At 41.0% G+C, this 14,796-nt stretch overlaps 1 protein-coding gene across 1 annotated transcript in view; it reads left to right on the forward strand.

Annotated features, from left to right (window-relative positions):
- The window catches only part of LOC138759322 (meteorin-like protein), a 24,818-nt gene extending 12,659 nt beyond the window's left edge, over positions 1-12,159 (forward strand). Inside the window, exons 3-4 of the mRNA XM_069929541.1 lie at positions 6,591-6,650; positions 11,388-12,159. Of these exons, the coding sequence (XP_069785642.1) occupies positions 6,591-6,650; positions 11,388-11,704 (377 nt within the window). The 3' untranslated portion in view covers positions 11,705-12,159. The remainder of the gene's footprint in view (positions 1-6,590; positions 6,651-11,387) is intronic.
- Positions 12,160-14,796: the final 2,637 nt, after the last annotated feature.

The following is a 14,796-nucleotide window of genomic DNA, read 5'->3' on the forward strand; positions in this document are numbered from 1 at the left end:
CAGGTTAAAAACCAACTTGATCCTGGTTTGCTTCAGATGCAAGAAACTGAACTAATTTGCTTGATTAAACATTTGACAGTTCTAGATCAAACCACTTGATCTGCATGGATGAGTTGGACAGAAGGGTCTATTTCTCTGCTCTGTAACTCGATGGCTCTATGAAATTGGTCGAACCATGAGCAGAGAATATTGTGGACATTTTGTCAAATCTTGATCTGTTCTTGTGCTTTTATACTTCACAAACATAAAAACAACTGGATCTTCTTTAAGCCATTGGATGACTACTTCCATGTATAATACATTTTTTCATTCTTATTAAATTTACTGTCCATGAGGTTGATGTAGTCGTCATGTACAAGGATTGTAGCATCCTGAAGCATTTCTTCAATAGGATGCTCGTGAAGAAATCCTTGTTAAATTGAGCTATAACAGTAATATTTTGATCTGTGCCACTGGTGATAACTGCTTACATTGGCTTACAATTAATAGCCAATTTTGCAATAGTTGTCTTTGAATTGTTTAAAAGATTCATCTTTGATCATGATAGATTTCTAAATATTTAACTTTATCCAAAATAATTCTCAAAGGTACAGTATATGGACCTGCAAGGCCAGGATTTTTTTTAAGCCAGAATTTACTGCAAGACTCAACGAGTGCTTTGAAAAGGCGAGTCACGTGTTTACAGGCTGGACTAATCCCCTTTTTTTTTGGCTTCCTCTGTCCTTATTAGTGATGAACGTACTGAATGTTGCATATTTTTTGTGGGTGTGCTACACGCTGAGCAAATAGATTGACTTTGTGGACACGAGATCAGGTCTGGCGATTTTGGTTGTTTTGAAGACTGGAGTAACTGAGTGGGTTGTGGCTAAGAATTGTTTTGGGGACAGGTCAGGTCACTTGGGTTGATGCAGGTTTTAGTGGCAGGGCAATCAGAACTTTTGGTACAGGGGATTGAGGGATGGAGCTGGAAGGCTTGGCATTTGCGAGGATTAGAGTCTGGGGTTGGGATATCAGGGGCAATTGGAAGTTCAGGGTCAGAGGCAATTAGATGGTCATGGGACCGCGGTAAGGGCGATCAGAGAGTTGGTTCATCATCTGGTCAGCTATGCTAAATGTAGACTTGTTTTGAACATTTTACAATGAAAATTTGAGTGCCCTTTTTACAAAAAAAACGTGGATAAAGGCAGCTTGATGTCATGATGTAAAATATCTGTGTGTTGGCCATTTTGCATAATTTAATTCACAATTTTTATGAGCCATCAATCAAGCTGAAATGCACTGCAAATAAATGATAATTCCGGTATCAGTGTTTATCGTTGCTTTAACACCATACTGCAAAGCAGTACCACAGAATTAAAATGAAACAACGTTCTCGAGACCACAGTGATTATACAAAGCTGCTTGATCAAACAGAACTACATCCAATTAATTTTTCAGAGATTAGACAATGGCACCAGTAAAGACTGGTTACAAACTAGATGTTTAAAAATCTCTGTCATTTCAAGTGGAGAAGAACTGAGGAGCTGCTGTGGGCACCTAGTAGTGCAGGTTTCCCAGGTTAGGCTACCAGTCTCTCCAGGACAAGATGTTAAAAGTCCGCTAGCATTTAGGGAAAACAGACCACTGCGCTGTCATAGTTCACGGAGCTCCCAAAAGCTCCAGTGCCATCCATTGTGAGGCCCAAGAAAATGCATCCATTAGACCTCCAGAACTTACCACGAGGCCCTGGACAACACATCTCTAGATCTCCAAAACTCACACGGCTCTGCAGCTCCAGTCGCCACCGGACACTGCCTCTGACTCCGCCCGCTCCCATCCTCTCCTCTTGACCCCCGACAGCAAACAATCCCAACGTAGGCCTGAGTACTCTGTAAAGCTACTAGGCCACAATGACAACAGCCTCCTCCTCTAGGCTGTGCCCGAAACTCCGTCTTTCAGCGGACAGGTTCTCCGCACTTCACGGCATCAGCTCGGGTCAGCTCCTGTTCAGCGCTTCCCACTGGCAACACTCGACTCACTTCACTCCAACTCAATTGAAAGAAAAGTTGTGCATGGCACCAGCTTGTGAGTTCCTGCAGAAACCATAGTCCAGAGTAACAGACTTTTTTCTGTTGCTATCAACCATTGTGAAGAAATATTCTTTCTACAGTATAAATTTTAAAATTTAAATAAATTAAAATTTAAACTTTTTAAATTAAAATGTTAAATTTAGACATTTCATCTCACTAACCGATGCCGCCTAATTTACACCCAATACAACCCCCGGTACATTTTTAATGGTGGAAGGAGGCCGAAACTCCCGGAGAAGCCCCACCCATAAACGGGGAGAATGTACAAACTTCTCATAGATAGCACGGGATTCAAACCCAGGTCCTGATCACTGGCATCATAAAGACATTGTATTGTCCACCGCTAACTCTGCAGCCCAATTTATGTTGCTTTGGTTTGTATTTTGAATCTATTTGGCCATCTCTAACCTAAAAATGAAATGTCCAGATCTGTCTGTCTTTCAGAATTTAAGTTGACCAATGGATTTAACATTGCATTGGTCAAATTTGTGGATAGCAAAGAAAAATGTACCAGGTCTGAATGTCATTGACTCAGTTAAGAGTCTGATCTCTTGTAATCTGTTGTTGAGCACTTTAAATTTAAATGTAGACATGCAGCACAGTTACAGGCAATTATGGCCCACGAGTCCAAGCTACCCAATTAACCCACACCCTTTTATTCTTCACATTTCGAACAGTGGAAGGAAACTGGAGCTCCCGGGGAAAACCCACGCAGACATGGGGAGAATGTACAAACTCTTTTCAGACAGCGCGGGATTCAAACCCTGGTCCTGATCGCTGGCGCCGTAAAGGTGTTACACTAACTGCCTTGCCAACCGTGCTGCTCCACTTTTTAAGAATTGTGGTGACTAAATCAGGAAGTAAGAATGAAAAATGTCATAAAGACGCAAATGGGTGATTTTGGTCCAAGAAGACGAGATCTCATTGTGCAAATGAACCATTTGTACTCTGTTACTGTTCCTGGCATTTTAAAGGTTTGATTGAAATGTATTTTGAACATTAAATGGAACAACTCTTTTAGTTGATATTTTGATACTTTCAGCGTAACCTTATTTCTTCCTCCTTTCTGATACTAGTATTTTTAATCCTGAGGATGAGAGATTTTTGTGAAGATGAGCAGAATAGAATGTTTAAAAACAAGACCATTTTGGGAAAACGTCAATAAAATGGTGTGCTACGTTTTGTTTAAAAATGTGAAAACATTATTGCTCATGGAGTCTGTGCACTTTCCCCCTCTCTTAAACATTTAATTGACTGTGGTTGAGGAATTTTGACTGAGTGGTTCACCTGCTGAGGTCCTGGATGTTATGGCATTCTAGTGACAAGTAGTTGGTGCCCCTTGGGAAGAGCTACTAATGAAGTATATTGGCCAACAAGTGCTGCCCTATTGTTAGCTGCATCATGTACTTTCCGCAACATCAGGTTGAGAGGGCAAGTCACTCAAAGCAGCTGCAACATGACTACTGGCTTGTGCGGAATGATGTAATTACATCCTTCTGTCAAGCAGTGAATGCAACAGCTCATGAGCAGTGGTTAAGGCCTGAGTCAGATTACTGCAGGATGCTGTCAGTATCCGTAATGAAATCTTCAGCAGAATTAAATTTGGACTGCAGACAATGCTCACATTGTACTGGAAGCCTCTCTGAATTGTAAGTGTCCAGGATTTGGAGGTCCATTACGTGATACTTTATTTATCTTCATGTGATTTCAGTCAGGGTGGTAAAGAAGGAAGGCATACAGTGTTGCCATCTGCTTGTCTTTTGGGTCAGTGAAGAAAAAATATATGGGGTCACAATGACTCCTTTCCTCCCAAGAAAATAGATTAAGAATTTGAGCTTTTATTGTGCACAATTAAAAATACACCGTCACAAGCTTGTTCCTTTTATTTCATTCTTTTTGACCTCTTTAATAAATTGAGAGCTTTATGAAATGATGTGACTGATTCAATCTGAATTTTTGGACTAATTTTCTTGGTTTTGAATTATTAATTCTTGCATCCAGGAAATAATATGTCCTGGTTACACTTGCTAATATGTTTTGACAAAGATTAGAAATCTGCTGTTAGATTCTCAAGTTTATGTGATGGGTCCTTATCATAAGTTAACATGTACTTTTAATAGACTTGCTGTGTGCATAAATGGTGGAAAGAAATAATCTCACGATATTCATTTCTGTTGCAAACTATCTTAATTTTTAAAAAGTTGTACATTGCCAAGTTCTATTCTTTTATCCACGATGGCAGGACCAGATGATCTCATGATCCCTTTTTGTAGAAGGCTTGTATACATACCGCTTTGCATACTTTTGGAAAAGAATTTCTCGGATTTTCTTTGTACTAGTTATCCACTGAAACCCATTCTTGTCCCTTTAAGACGTCGTTAACAATGAAAGGGTAAGCCTACAGTATAATTTTATCCTCACTTTAGTTTGAATGGTCATATTGGATGATTTTAACGCGAGTAACAAAGGAGACGGTAATCAAATTCGGTTTCAGATACAGCAATGAGCTCTCTGAACCCTTCTCCATTAACAATGGCGTGAAGCAAGGCTGTGTTCTCGCACCAACCCTCTTTTCAATCTTCTTCAGCATGATGCTGAACCAAACCATGAAAGACCCCAACAATGAAGACGCTGTTTACATCCGGTACCGCACGGATGGCAGTCTCTTCAATCTGAGGCGCCTGCAAGCTCACACCAAGACACAAGAGAAACTTGTCCGTGAACTACTCTTTGCAGATGATGCCGCTTTAGTTGCCCATTCAGAGCCAGCTCTTCAGCGCTTGACGTCCTGCTTTGCGGAAACTGCCAAAATGTTTGGCCTGGAAGTCAGCCTGAAGAAAACTGAGGTCCTCCATCAGCCAGCTCCCCACCATGACTACCAGCCCCCCCACATCTCCATCGGGCACACAAAACTCAAAACGGTCAACCAGTTTACCTATCTCGGCTGCACCATTTCATCAGATGCAAGGATCGACAATGAGATAGACAACAGACTCGCCAAGGCAAATAGCGCCTTTGGAAGACTACACAAAAGAGTCTGGAAAAACAACCAACTGAAAAACCTCACAAAGATAAGCGTATACAGAGCCGTTGTCATACCCACACTCCTGTTCGGCTCCGAATCATGGGTCATCTACCGGCACCACCTACGGCTCCTAGAACGCTTCCACCAGCGTTGTCTCCGCTCCATCCTCAACATCCATTGGAGCGCTTACACCCCTAACGTTGAAGTACTCGAGATGGCAGAGGTCGACAGCATCCACGCTGCTGAAGATCCAGCTGCGCTGGATGGGTCACGTCTCCAGAATGGAGGACCATCGCCTTCCCAAGATCCTGTTATATGGCGAGCTCTCCACTGGCCACCGTGACAGAGGTGCACCAAAGAAAAGGTACAAGCACTGCCTAAAGAAATCTCTTGGTGCCTGCCACATTGACCACCGCCAGTGGGCTGATAACGCCTCAAACCGTGCATCTTGGCGCCTCACAGTTTGGCGGGCAGCAACCTCCTTTGAAGAAGACCGCAGAGCCCACCTCACTGACAAAAGGCAAAGGAGGAAAAACCCAACACCCAACCCCAACCAACCAATTTTCCCTTGCAACCGCTGCAATCGTGTCTGCCTGTCCCGCATCGGACTTGTCAGCCACAAACGAGCCTGCAGCTGACGTGGACTTTTTACCCCCTCCATAAATCTTTGTCCGCGAAGCCAAGCCAAAGAAAAGACTAATTCATTTTGGGCTGGTGGTGGGGGAGGGGAAATGAGGCAGAGTGCTTTTATAAACACTGATGTTTACAACAGCATAGCATCGAGATGCAATATTCTTTACCACGTTGCAAGAAATTTCCATTTAAATCTAATCTTTGAATTATTAAAATGCAGGTGCGTGAGACTCGCGCCACTGGGTTCAGGAAGAGCTGCTCCCCCTCCACCATCCGACCCCTCAACAAGGAACTTGTCCCGGGACTCTTGCTTATATCATTTTCTATCTCTGCATTATCGTCAATTTGGTTAAATTTCTTTTTTTGTGCACCTGTATCCGTTGAGTCGGGTTTTTTTATGGCACTGCTAATGTGTAACTCTGCCTCAGCTGCAAGACAAAGAATCTCAGGAATGTATGTGATGTTATGTATGCACTCTGACAATGCATCTGAGTTAAGCTTGTGGGGGTAAAACACCGGATTCTGTTGACACTGTGTTGAGTGGAAAAAAAACCACACAAATGCCGGAGAAACTCAGCAGGTCAAATGGTGCCTTTATGTAGCAAATGTAAAGATACATCACCAATGTTTCTGGCCTGAGCCCTCCATCAAGGTGTGGGGGAACGTGAGAGATGCCCGAACAAAAAGGGGAGAGTGGGAGACGATCGGTGAAGTGGGGGGGGTGGGAGGACCATAGGAAGGGGAAAGGAGTCCAGGCTAGGTGGAGAGAGAAAGGAACTGGAATTAAGATTGCTATTAAAAGAAACCTAATTGCATTTATTAAATACCTGAAGTATTTAACCTGCTACTTTTTTTTTATTCAGCTTCTTGTCGCCCATGCAATGACATGGAAGTCCTCCTTGCTGCCTGCACCAGTGATTTGGGTAAGCCTCATTGTGGTCAATCTTTTTAACAGTGGTAGAGAGGAAAAGTTGTAAAGTGAATATTTGGCATTTTAGAAGAACAGGTAGTGGAAGAAAGTGGGGTTGCTCTGTTCAACATCAGCACACTTAATAAAGGTGAGATAACTGCCGTGGTGAGGATACTATGATTTTTGATTCAAATGCTTAGGATGTGTAATAACTAAAAATGGGCAATATGTCACCGATAGACATAGTAGATGGACACAGTCACTATTAGTGCACTGGTTCTCAACCGTTTTTCAACTCGCATACCTTACTAACCATAGAGCACCTACTTAGGGTAGTATGTACGTGGGGAAGAATGTTGAGAACCGGTGCTGTAGTGCATAACCCAAAAACACTGGAGTTTGTAAGAAACCTACTGCAATAATCGTTGGTAAATTTTAAATGATCCCAGAAATGAAACCAGTCAAATTGGCAAATTGAGGTCATTCATAGAGTGTATCTGAAACAGTTTCTTATTGAGCAATAAACCGAAGAACTTCTGTATAATGGGGCAAGAATCCTCTGAAAGTCATCATAGCCTGATAGAATTTCAAATTTGGTTTGTGGGTGAGGAATTTGGTTCTGAAGCTAGTGTCCTAACTAAAAAATGAGGCCAAATACAATTGCACGCAAACAGAGTTGATTGAAGTAGACTGGAGAAAGTATGAGTATAAACAGACATGTAATCTAAAACTGATATTAAGAATATTTATGAGCTATTTAAAAGAATGGTGGCTAAAGTAAACGCTCGTCCCTTAGAGAATGAGAACGGAATTAATAGTTGGAAGTGGCAGGTTAAATAATCTAAATAATAAAAAAAGGCAATTACTCATGATATTTTTTTTTAAATGAGGATTACGGTGAGGGGGAAACTTAAAGCAATCTGTATCATGAGAAACACGTTTGGGCAATATAAAAGTGCCAAAGGCGAGCAGTCCCATATTTCCAAGAGGATGTATATTTCCCCTATTGGTGGCATCGCATAAGAGGGGGCAGGTTATTTCAGATTGAGAGGGATGGAAGGAGGAACTTCTTCTGAAAGTCATGAACATTCTGAACGGTCTAACCAGAGAGCTACGGCAGCAAAGTTATTGAATGTATTCACGGCAAGGACTTGCAGACTCTACGTAAAGGTATTTGGGTAAGCTGAGCAGAAAATAGAACTAGTAAAAAGAATAAAAGTTATTATTTGGGTTTAAGAGACCACAATTAACCAAAATTATGACAATTTCTTTTGACTAAAGATCTTGTAATAATCTGCACCTTTTGCATATTGGATAAAGCTCCCAGAAAGTTTAAAGGAATAGTGGACTCAAAGTTTTTGTGGATTGTCTTTATTCCTTCTGTGGAATGGAAAAGTAAAGTGGTTTTATGGTCTCTGTTCACACCAGGTTTCTTATACACATGAAACAACATAATTAAAGGGTGAAGAGTGTACCTTTATGCATGCTGCTGAGATGCAAACAGGATGCTGAGGAATGGCATGAATCCTGTGAGCTTTGCATAAGTGGCAAAATAAATTGGTGAAGTTAGGGTGATAGATGGGGTCTATATGGATTTTATTAAGGCATTTGACAAGGCCCTCCATGGTAGACTCATTCAGAAAGCCATGAGGCATGAGATCCATGGAACCTTAGCTGTGCAGATTTAGAATTGGCTTGCCTTCAGAAAGCAGATGGTAGTAGTAGATGGAATATTTTTTGCCTGGAGGTTAGTGGCTCCTGTTCTGTGATCCCTGGTCTTTGAGATTTTAAAAAAAAATATATATATTTTTTTTAACATTGTAGAGGATGCTTGGAATGAATTGCCAGGGGTGATGGAGAAGGCTGGTACAATAGGGACTTCTAAAAGACTTTTGGTCAGGCACATCTTTACAAGAAAAAATAGAGAATTATGGATGTAAGGTAGGGCAGATTTTGTTTTTTTTTAATAGGTTTCCATTGGTTTGCACAACATTGTGAGCTGAAGGGGCTGTTCTGTGCTGTAATGTTCTATGCTCTATGTAAAAGTGAAGATTTTTTTTAAGAGATACAGCATGGTAAACTGTCCCTTTCAGCCTACGAGCTTGTGCCACCCAAATACTCAGTTTTGAAAGGTGGGAAGAAACTGGAGCACCTGGAGGAAACCCACACAGGCACGGGGAGAATGTACAACCTCCTTGTACGGAGCACCAGATTCAAACCCGGGTCACTGGCATTGTACGGTGCGCTAATTGCTACACTAATCATGCCACTCTTGAAGATGAAATTGATTTTGGAACAAATTAGGAATCTATTTTGCAAACCATTAAGAAGGCTTTGAACCTATCCATTCCCTTGAAAAATAGTTAAATTGCTAATTCATTTTGCAGGCCCAGATAACTCAACAGTTTTGAATGTCAGAATTTTGACAATCAAAATACGGTATAAATTTTCTTTAAAGTTTATTTTTTTTAAAAATTAGACCTACAGCACAGTAACGGGCCCTTTCCACCGTGCTGCCCAATTACCCCCAATTGACCTACAGCCCCCAGTGCAAATTTTTACAATGGTGGGAGGAAATGGAAGCCCCTGGAGAAAAGCCATGCAGACACAGGGAGAATGTACAAACTCCTTTCTTTATAAAAATATTATTGAGTTTAACAAAAACCCTTTACACAAGGTATACTAATTATGACCGAAATTAAATCCTATCATATACATATCACGTATCAATCAAACTCCTTAACAGACAGCGCAGGATTCAAACCCATCCTGATTGCTGTCGCTAACTGCTTCGCCAACTGTGCCGCCTTTTGATAAGCATGTGTGATGCTGAGACTAAAATTATTGCTCGACATTGACTCATATGCACGCTGCCTTATACTAGGCTGTAATTTCAATATTGCCACAATCCTTTTTTTTAAATCCTCCTTGAATTCTGTAATTTGGTATAAATATCTCATGCTCATGTCCAATGTTTGGGTTTGGTCTTTGTACAATGCCATATCTTCCAATTTTAGAACAGAAAGCATTACTAATCTTGTTCACGTTGTGTTGATGCCAGAACCTACTTCATCCACTGAGGGTTTGAGGCTAGCTTTAATAAATGAGCTTAGAACCATAGAAGGTTAAAGCACAAACAAATATACCTTTTAGTCTGTGCAGAACTATTACTTTTAGATGGAGTTAGTATCAACAACTAGCCTTGGTCTCGTGCTCTATCTATCCATCGGGGTCACACCCACCTGACTCTATATGTTGAAAGCGTCCCAGAGTGCTGTAGAACTACAGTTAATAGTTACGGCTTGTATTTTAGAAGCAAATTGTAGATCAGTTACGGGAAAAAAAAATAGTGGATTAGTTCAGTTCTTGAGGTAAATGGCAAGGAAAATTAAATAGAGAGGTAGTTGGATGAGTGGCCACTGAGAAAGTGGTCCAGTGAAGGAGTGGAGACTTCAGGCTTTGGCTTGAGAGGCTTCAGTGAGCAGAGGATAAGGAAGTGCTCCCAGTAAGGTAAGGTTGGTTAGTGTATTTTAATCTAATCTAGGTTATGGAGACAGTTGGGGTCGTCTGTGGTCCGATTGCAGGATGTGGGAGGTCAGGGTCAGCACAAATGTTCCTGATGACTACACCTGCAAAAGGTGCATCCAGATGCAGCTCCTGGGAGACCGAGTTGGGGAACTGGAGTTGCAGTTGAATGAGGTTCGGATCATAAGGGAAGCAGAGGCAGTCGTAGATAGGAGTTAAAGGGAGACAGTCACCCCAAACAGACAGGAGTCAGCTAACTTGGGTGACTGTAAGGAAAGGGAAGGGGGGAGACAGTCAGTGCAGAGTACCCCTGTGGCCGTTCCCCTCAATAATAAGTATACTGTTTGGGGGAGGGGGGGGGAGAGAAGAATTGCCTACCAGGGATGTTGGGTGGTCAGGTCTCTGGCATGGAAGGTGGCCCCTTGGCTCAGAAGGGAAGGGGGATAAAAGAGGAGAGCTCTTGTAATTGGGGACATTGGTCAGGAGAGTAGATAGGAGGTTTGCTGGACAAGATCAGGGCTTCTGGATGGCATGTTGCTTCCCAGGTGCCAGGGTCAGGGACGTCTCTAATCGAGTACACAGCATTCTGGAGGGGGGAGGGGGAGAAGCCAGATGTCATGGTCCTCGTGGGGACCAATGGCATAGACAGAAGTGGAGATGAGGTCCTGAAGAAAGAATATATGGAGTTAAGGAAGAAACTAAAAGAAGCAGGGTGGTATCTCTGGATTGCTGCCTGAGCCATGCACTAGAGAGGGTAGGAATAGGACGATGTGGTGGATGAATGCATGGCTAATGAGTTGGTGTAGGGGGCAGGGGTTCAGATTTGTGGTTCATTGGGATCTCTTCTGGGGATGGTCTGGCCTGGACAAAAAGGATGGGCTGCACCTGAACTGGAAAGGGACCAGTATCCTGGCAGGCAAGTTTGCTAGAGCTGCTGGGGAGTAGGGTGGAAATCAAAATGAGAGTGTGGAGATTAGGGTAGGAGGACAACTGATTTGGAGGAACCAGATTGTTAAAAATCAATGGAGAGAGGATAGAAAAAGTAGATGGTAATCAAAGGAGTGAATGTTGGGGACATTCTCTTGTGTATATATTTCAATGCAAGGAGAAATGTAAGTAAGGTAGATGATCTTAGAGCGTGGATTGTTTATTCTCATTGTGGATCTATTTTTATGCTCTGTTTTATCAGCAAAAAACTAATCACACCCTCTTGTCTCTTCCCCAGTTGTCAGAGGAAGCATTCATTCCGTGACACATGATCAGCAACAGGAAGAATCGAGGATAGATATATTTGCAGACAAGATTTACAGACAAAAGAACCAAATATTCCAGCCAATTGGGAAGAGTGCAAAATGGCTGGGACATATAAAGACAATGCTGCATTGTGGAGTCAAGGAAGGAGAAGGAGACTTCCTGTTCACAGGCAGCGTGCACTTTGGTGAGGTCCAACTCGGCTGTGCACCCCGGTATAAGGACTTCAGAAGGATCTACAAAGAAGCGAGAGACAAGGGGGAAATCCCTTGTGAACTGACCACAGATTGACACTACCCTTCCACAACTGGATGTCAGTTATCTAGATCAAAAGGAACACTACCTTGTAGTGTGATGTGTTTGACATGTGGTACTGATGAAACCAAGCATTCTGCCACTTTAATAGAGCCCGGTGTTGCTCAGCAACATTTCAGATTTCAGCTAAACTAAAATGAACAAGACAAAAAAAAGATAATTTTTATTCAAGACTACCATCCATATACAAATACTAATGAATTTCAAAGTCTTAAAGGATATGAATGTAGCATAAACTTGTATATGATGTACAGATGTTCAAAATGATGCCTGGAAACTTGTTTTGTAATGAAGCTGATGTACAGTGCGAGGGATTTCTGAAGACATAATGATGAAGACTGATACTGGGAGAATGTAATGCCTGAGATATTGTGAGCCCTGTTAATTGATAATAAAATTATTCCAGAGAAGTAACTATCTCTGGATCAACAGATTGATTCTCACTGTCAATCATTGATGCACTGGAGACTAGACATGGTATAAAGAGCAATAGAAAATATATTTGCTTTTTAATCTGTGAGGAAAATGCATTACATGGTTAACTTTATCCAGAAAGGTCACGTTTGAATTGAGACCTTGATTCAGATATGAGCTCCTTTTTGCTCTGTAAACAAGTTTTGAGTTCTTGACTTAGCTGTCGGCTAAGATCTGTGTAGCTGTTGTGCCAAAGAGTCCTACTTCCCCAGAGCTAGCCTCTGTTAATAGATCATGGTGTATTTCACACTTCTGTCATATTGATGGTCCCAATCTGGCTTCCTGAAGGAAGGATGATGGCAGCAAAGATTAGTTGAATGGCTTTGTGTTGTGTTGGGTGGTCTCTTTGCAATTTCAAGACTGATTGCTTGAACTATTGATGAATAGACCAATTAAGAATGTAACTTAGATCAGTTCCTTTAATCTGTGTTGCTTTGGTTATGCCAAACACAGGCAGTGATGAAAATAACGTGAAAAATATTAAGTTCTATAACTAAGTAGCATTGCTGATGGGTTATTTTTCTGGAAGGGAAGATTTGTCCTGCTGTTATTCTTGTTGCATCAAGAAGCAAGAAAAAAAAATTGTATAATGCTTATAAGAGCAAAATGTTTCATTTTGTGAAAATGTGGTGTAATTCCCCCATAATTTGACTTTGAGACACAATAGAAGATATTAGGGTAAATAATAAACATGATTCGAGGGTGTGATTCCAGCTGTCAATCATTAAGCCATGCTCATGATGGCACTGGACACTATATGATGTTACAGTGTAAAATAGAATATAGTTTGTGGAGGTGACCATAAGTAATTATCTTGGCATTTAGCAGGAGAAAACCTCTGCTTGTCCATCAACATAGACCTAGAACGATGCAGCACAGGAAAAGGTACTTCGGTCCACATGTCTGCATTAAACATGATGCCCAACTTATTTTTAAAAAAAAATGTTTGTTGCTTACACATGGTGTGTTTTCCTGGATGTTCGTGTATCCATCTAGAAGCCTCACTGGCAGAACCTTGCTGTTTGCGATTTGTATCAATGACCTGGATGAAAATGTAGATGGATGAGTCAACAAGTTTACAGATGAAACCAAGATTGGTTTGGCTTTGGACAGCGTAGTGGATTATCAAAGAATACAAGAGGCTATGGAATCAGTGGGCCAAAAAAAAAAACAGCAGGTAGAGTTTAATCCAGACAGTGTGAGGCGTTGCACTTTGAGAGGTCAAATGTAAAGGAAATGCATACAGTTATAGCAGCAATTTTAAAAGAATTGATGTAGAATTGGCCTGAGTGGCTGGGTTTGGGATAAAGTTAATCTGAAAGGCAGAACAGCTCTAATTCCCTTCCATTAAATGAGCTCCCCGAAGGCATGTCAATGCCTCGAAATGATTTAAGTAACTGATCAGTTTGTACTTTTTTCATTTGTTAGTGTTACAGTAATAAGAACATGTGAAACAAATGGAAAACTGAACTTGCCACATGAAAAGCCTAGTCACATACCTTTGTCTTCTCATCAGTCTTTCTGAATACTTTCCAAACCAAACAGACTCTCCATTTATAGATGAAGGGTTCAGGGGATGAGGAAACAAAACTAAATAAAAAACAGAGTCTGCAATTTTACTGACACAAATAACAGAGATTATGTTACATTGGGGAAAAAAAAACACATTGGCTGGTAAAAGTAACTGTGTTTTGTGAGAGGGTTTGAACTGGAGGGTGGGGGGGATGAACGGGTACTATGAAGAGAAGCAACTCCTTCTCATTTCAAGCATCCAATTCTCATTTCAGAGCTGAAATCATCTGATTCTCATTATGATACATAAACATTCCAATGAAGTCAATCTAGACATATCTAAGAAAAAAAAGCAATTTGGACGGTAATGAAAAAATTGTGTGTGGATGTGTGGTTGAGCTTAAACTGTCTTTTCATTTCAAGGGGTAAATTAGAAATGGGCATAAACTTTTGAATGTACTCATTCTATGAATAAATGCGTTTTAAATTCCTGAAAACACATTGCATGACAGGAATGAGAAAGACCAGTCTATTTTCTTAGATTTGCAGCACTTGTGCTTCTATCTTTTAGTAAAGTTAATATTTCTGCATAACATTTTCATTACAGTTCTTCATTGGGTTGATCAGAGCTGATTTTTTTACTTTGAAACAACATCAGTGGTCACGTTCAAAAGTTTTTTTTCCAGCAGCTAATCAGTTGGTAGATCATTTGGTTCTCTGCCAAAAGGTTGTTGGTTGACTTTTGCTAATATTTCAAGGCATTGCTAATGGAGTGCATTGTTTTCATTATTGCTTTATTTTGGTTGAGGCTTTGGCGTGTATGTAATCTCAATTCACAATTAAATACATTGGGGGTTTGCTTGACCAACCCTCCCACAATCAATGCCATCACACAAAGATTACTCAGCCGTTTGTTTTTTGGCTTTTCATTTGACCTTGCTATGTGCATCTTGAAGGCTGCTCTTGCTTTCAAATGGTGGCGGTGTTTCAAAAATATTCCATGGTTGTTAAAGTACTTATGATGAGATAAGATACTCTGTCAATATTCTTGATTAAGAATGCAGCATTTGTGCAGTGGATAA

Source organism: Narcine bancroftii, chromosome 3 (genome assembly GCF_036971445.1).
Source record: "Narcine bancroftii isolate sNarBan1 chromosome 3, sNarBan1.hap1, whole genome shotgun sequence".
Classification (NCBI taxonomy): Eukaryota; Metazoa; Chordata; class Chondrichthyes; order Torpediniformes; family Narcinidae; genus Narcine; species Narcine bancroftii.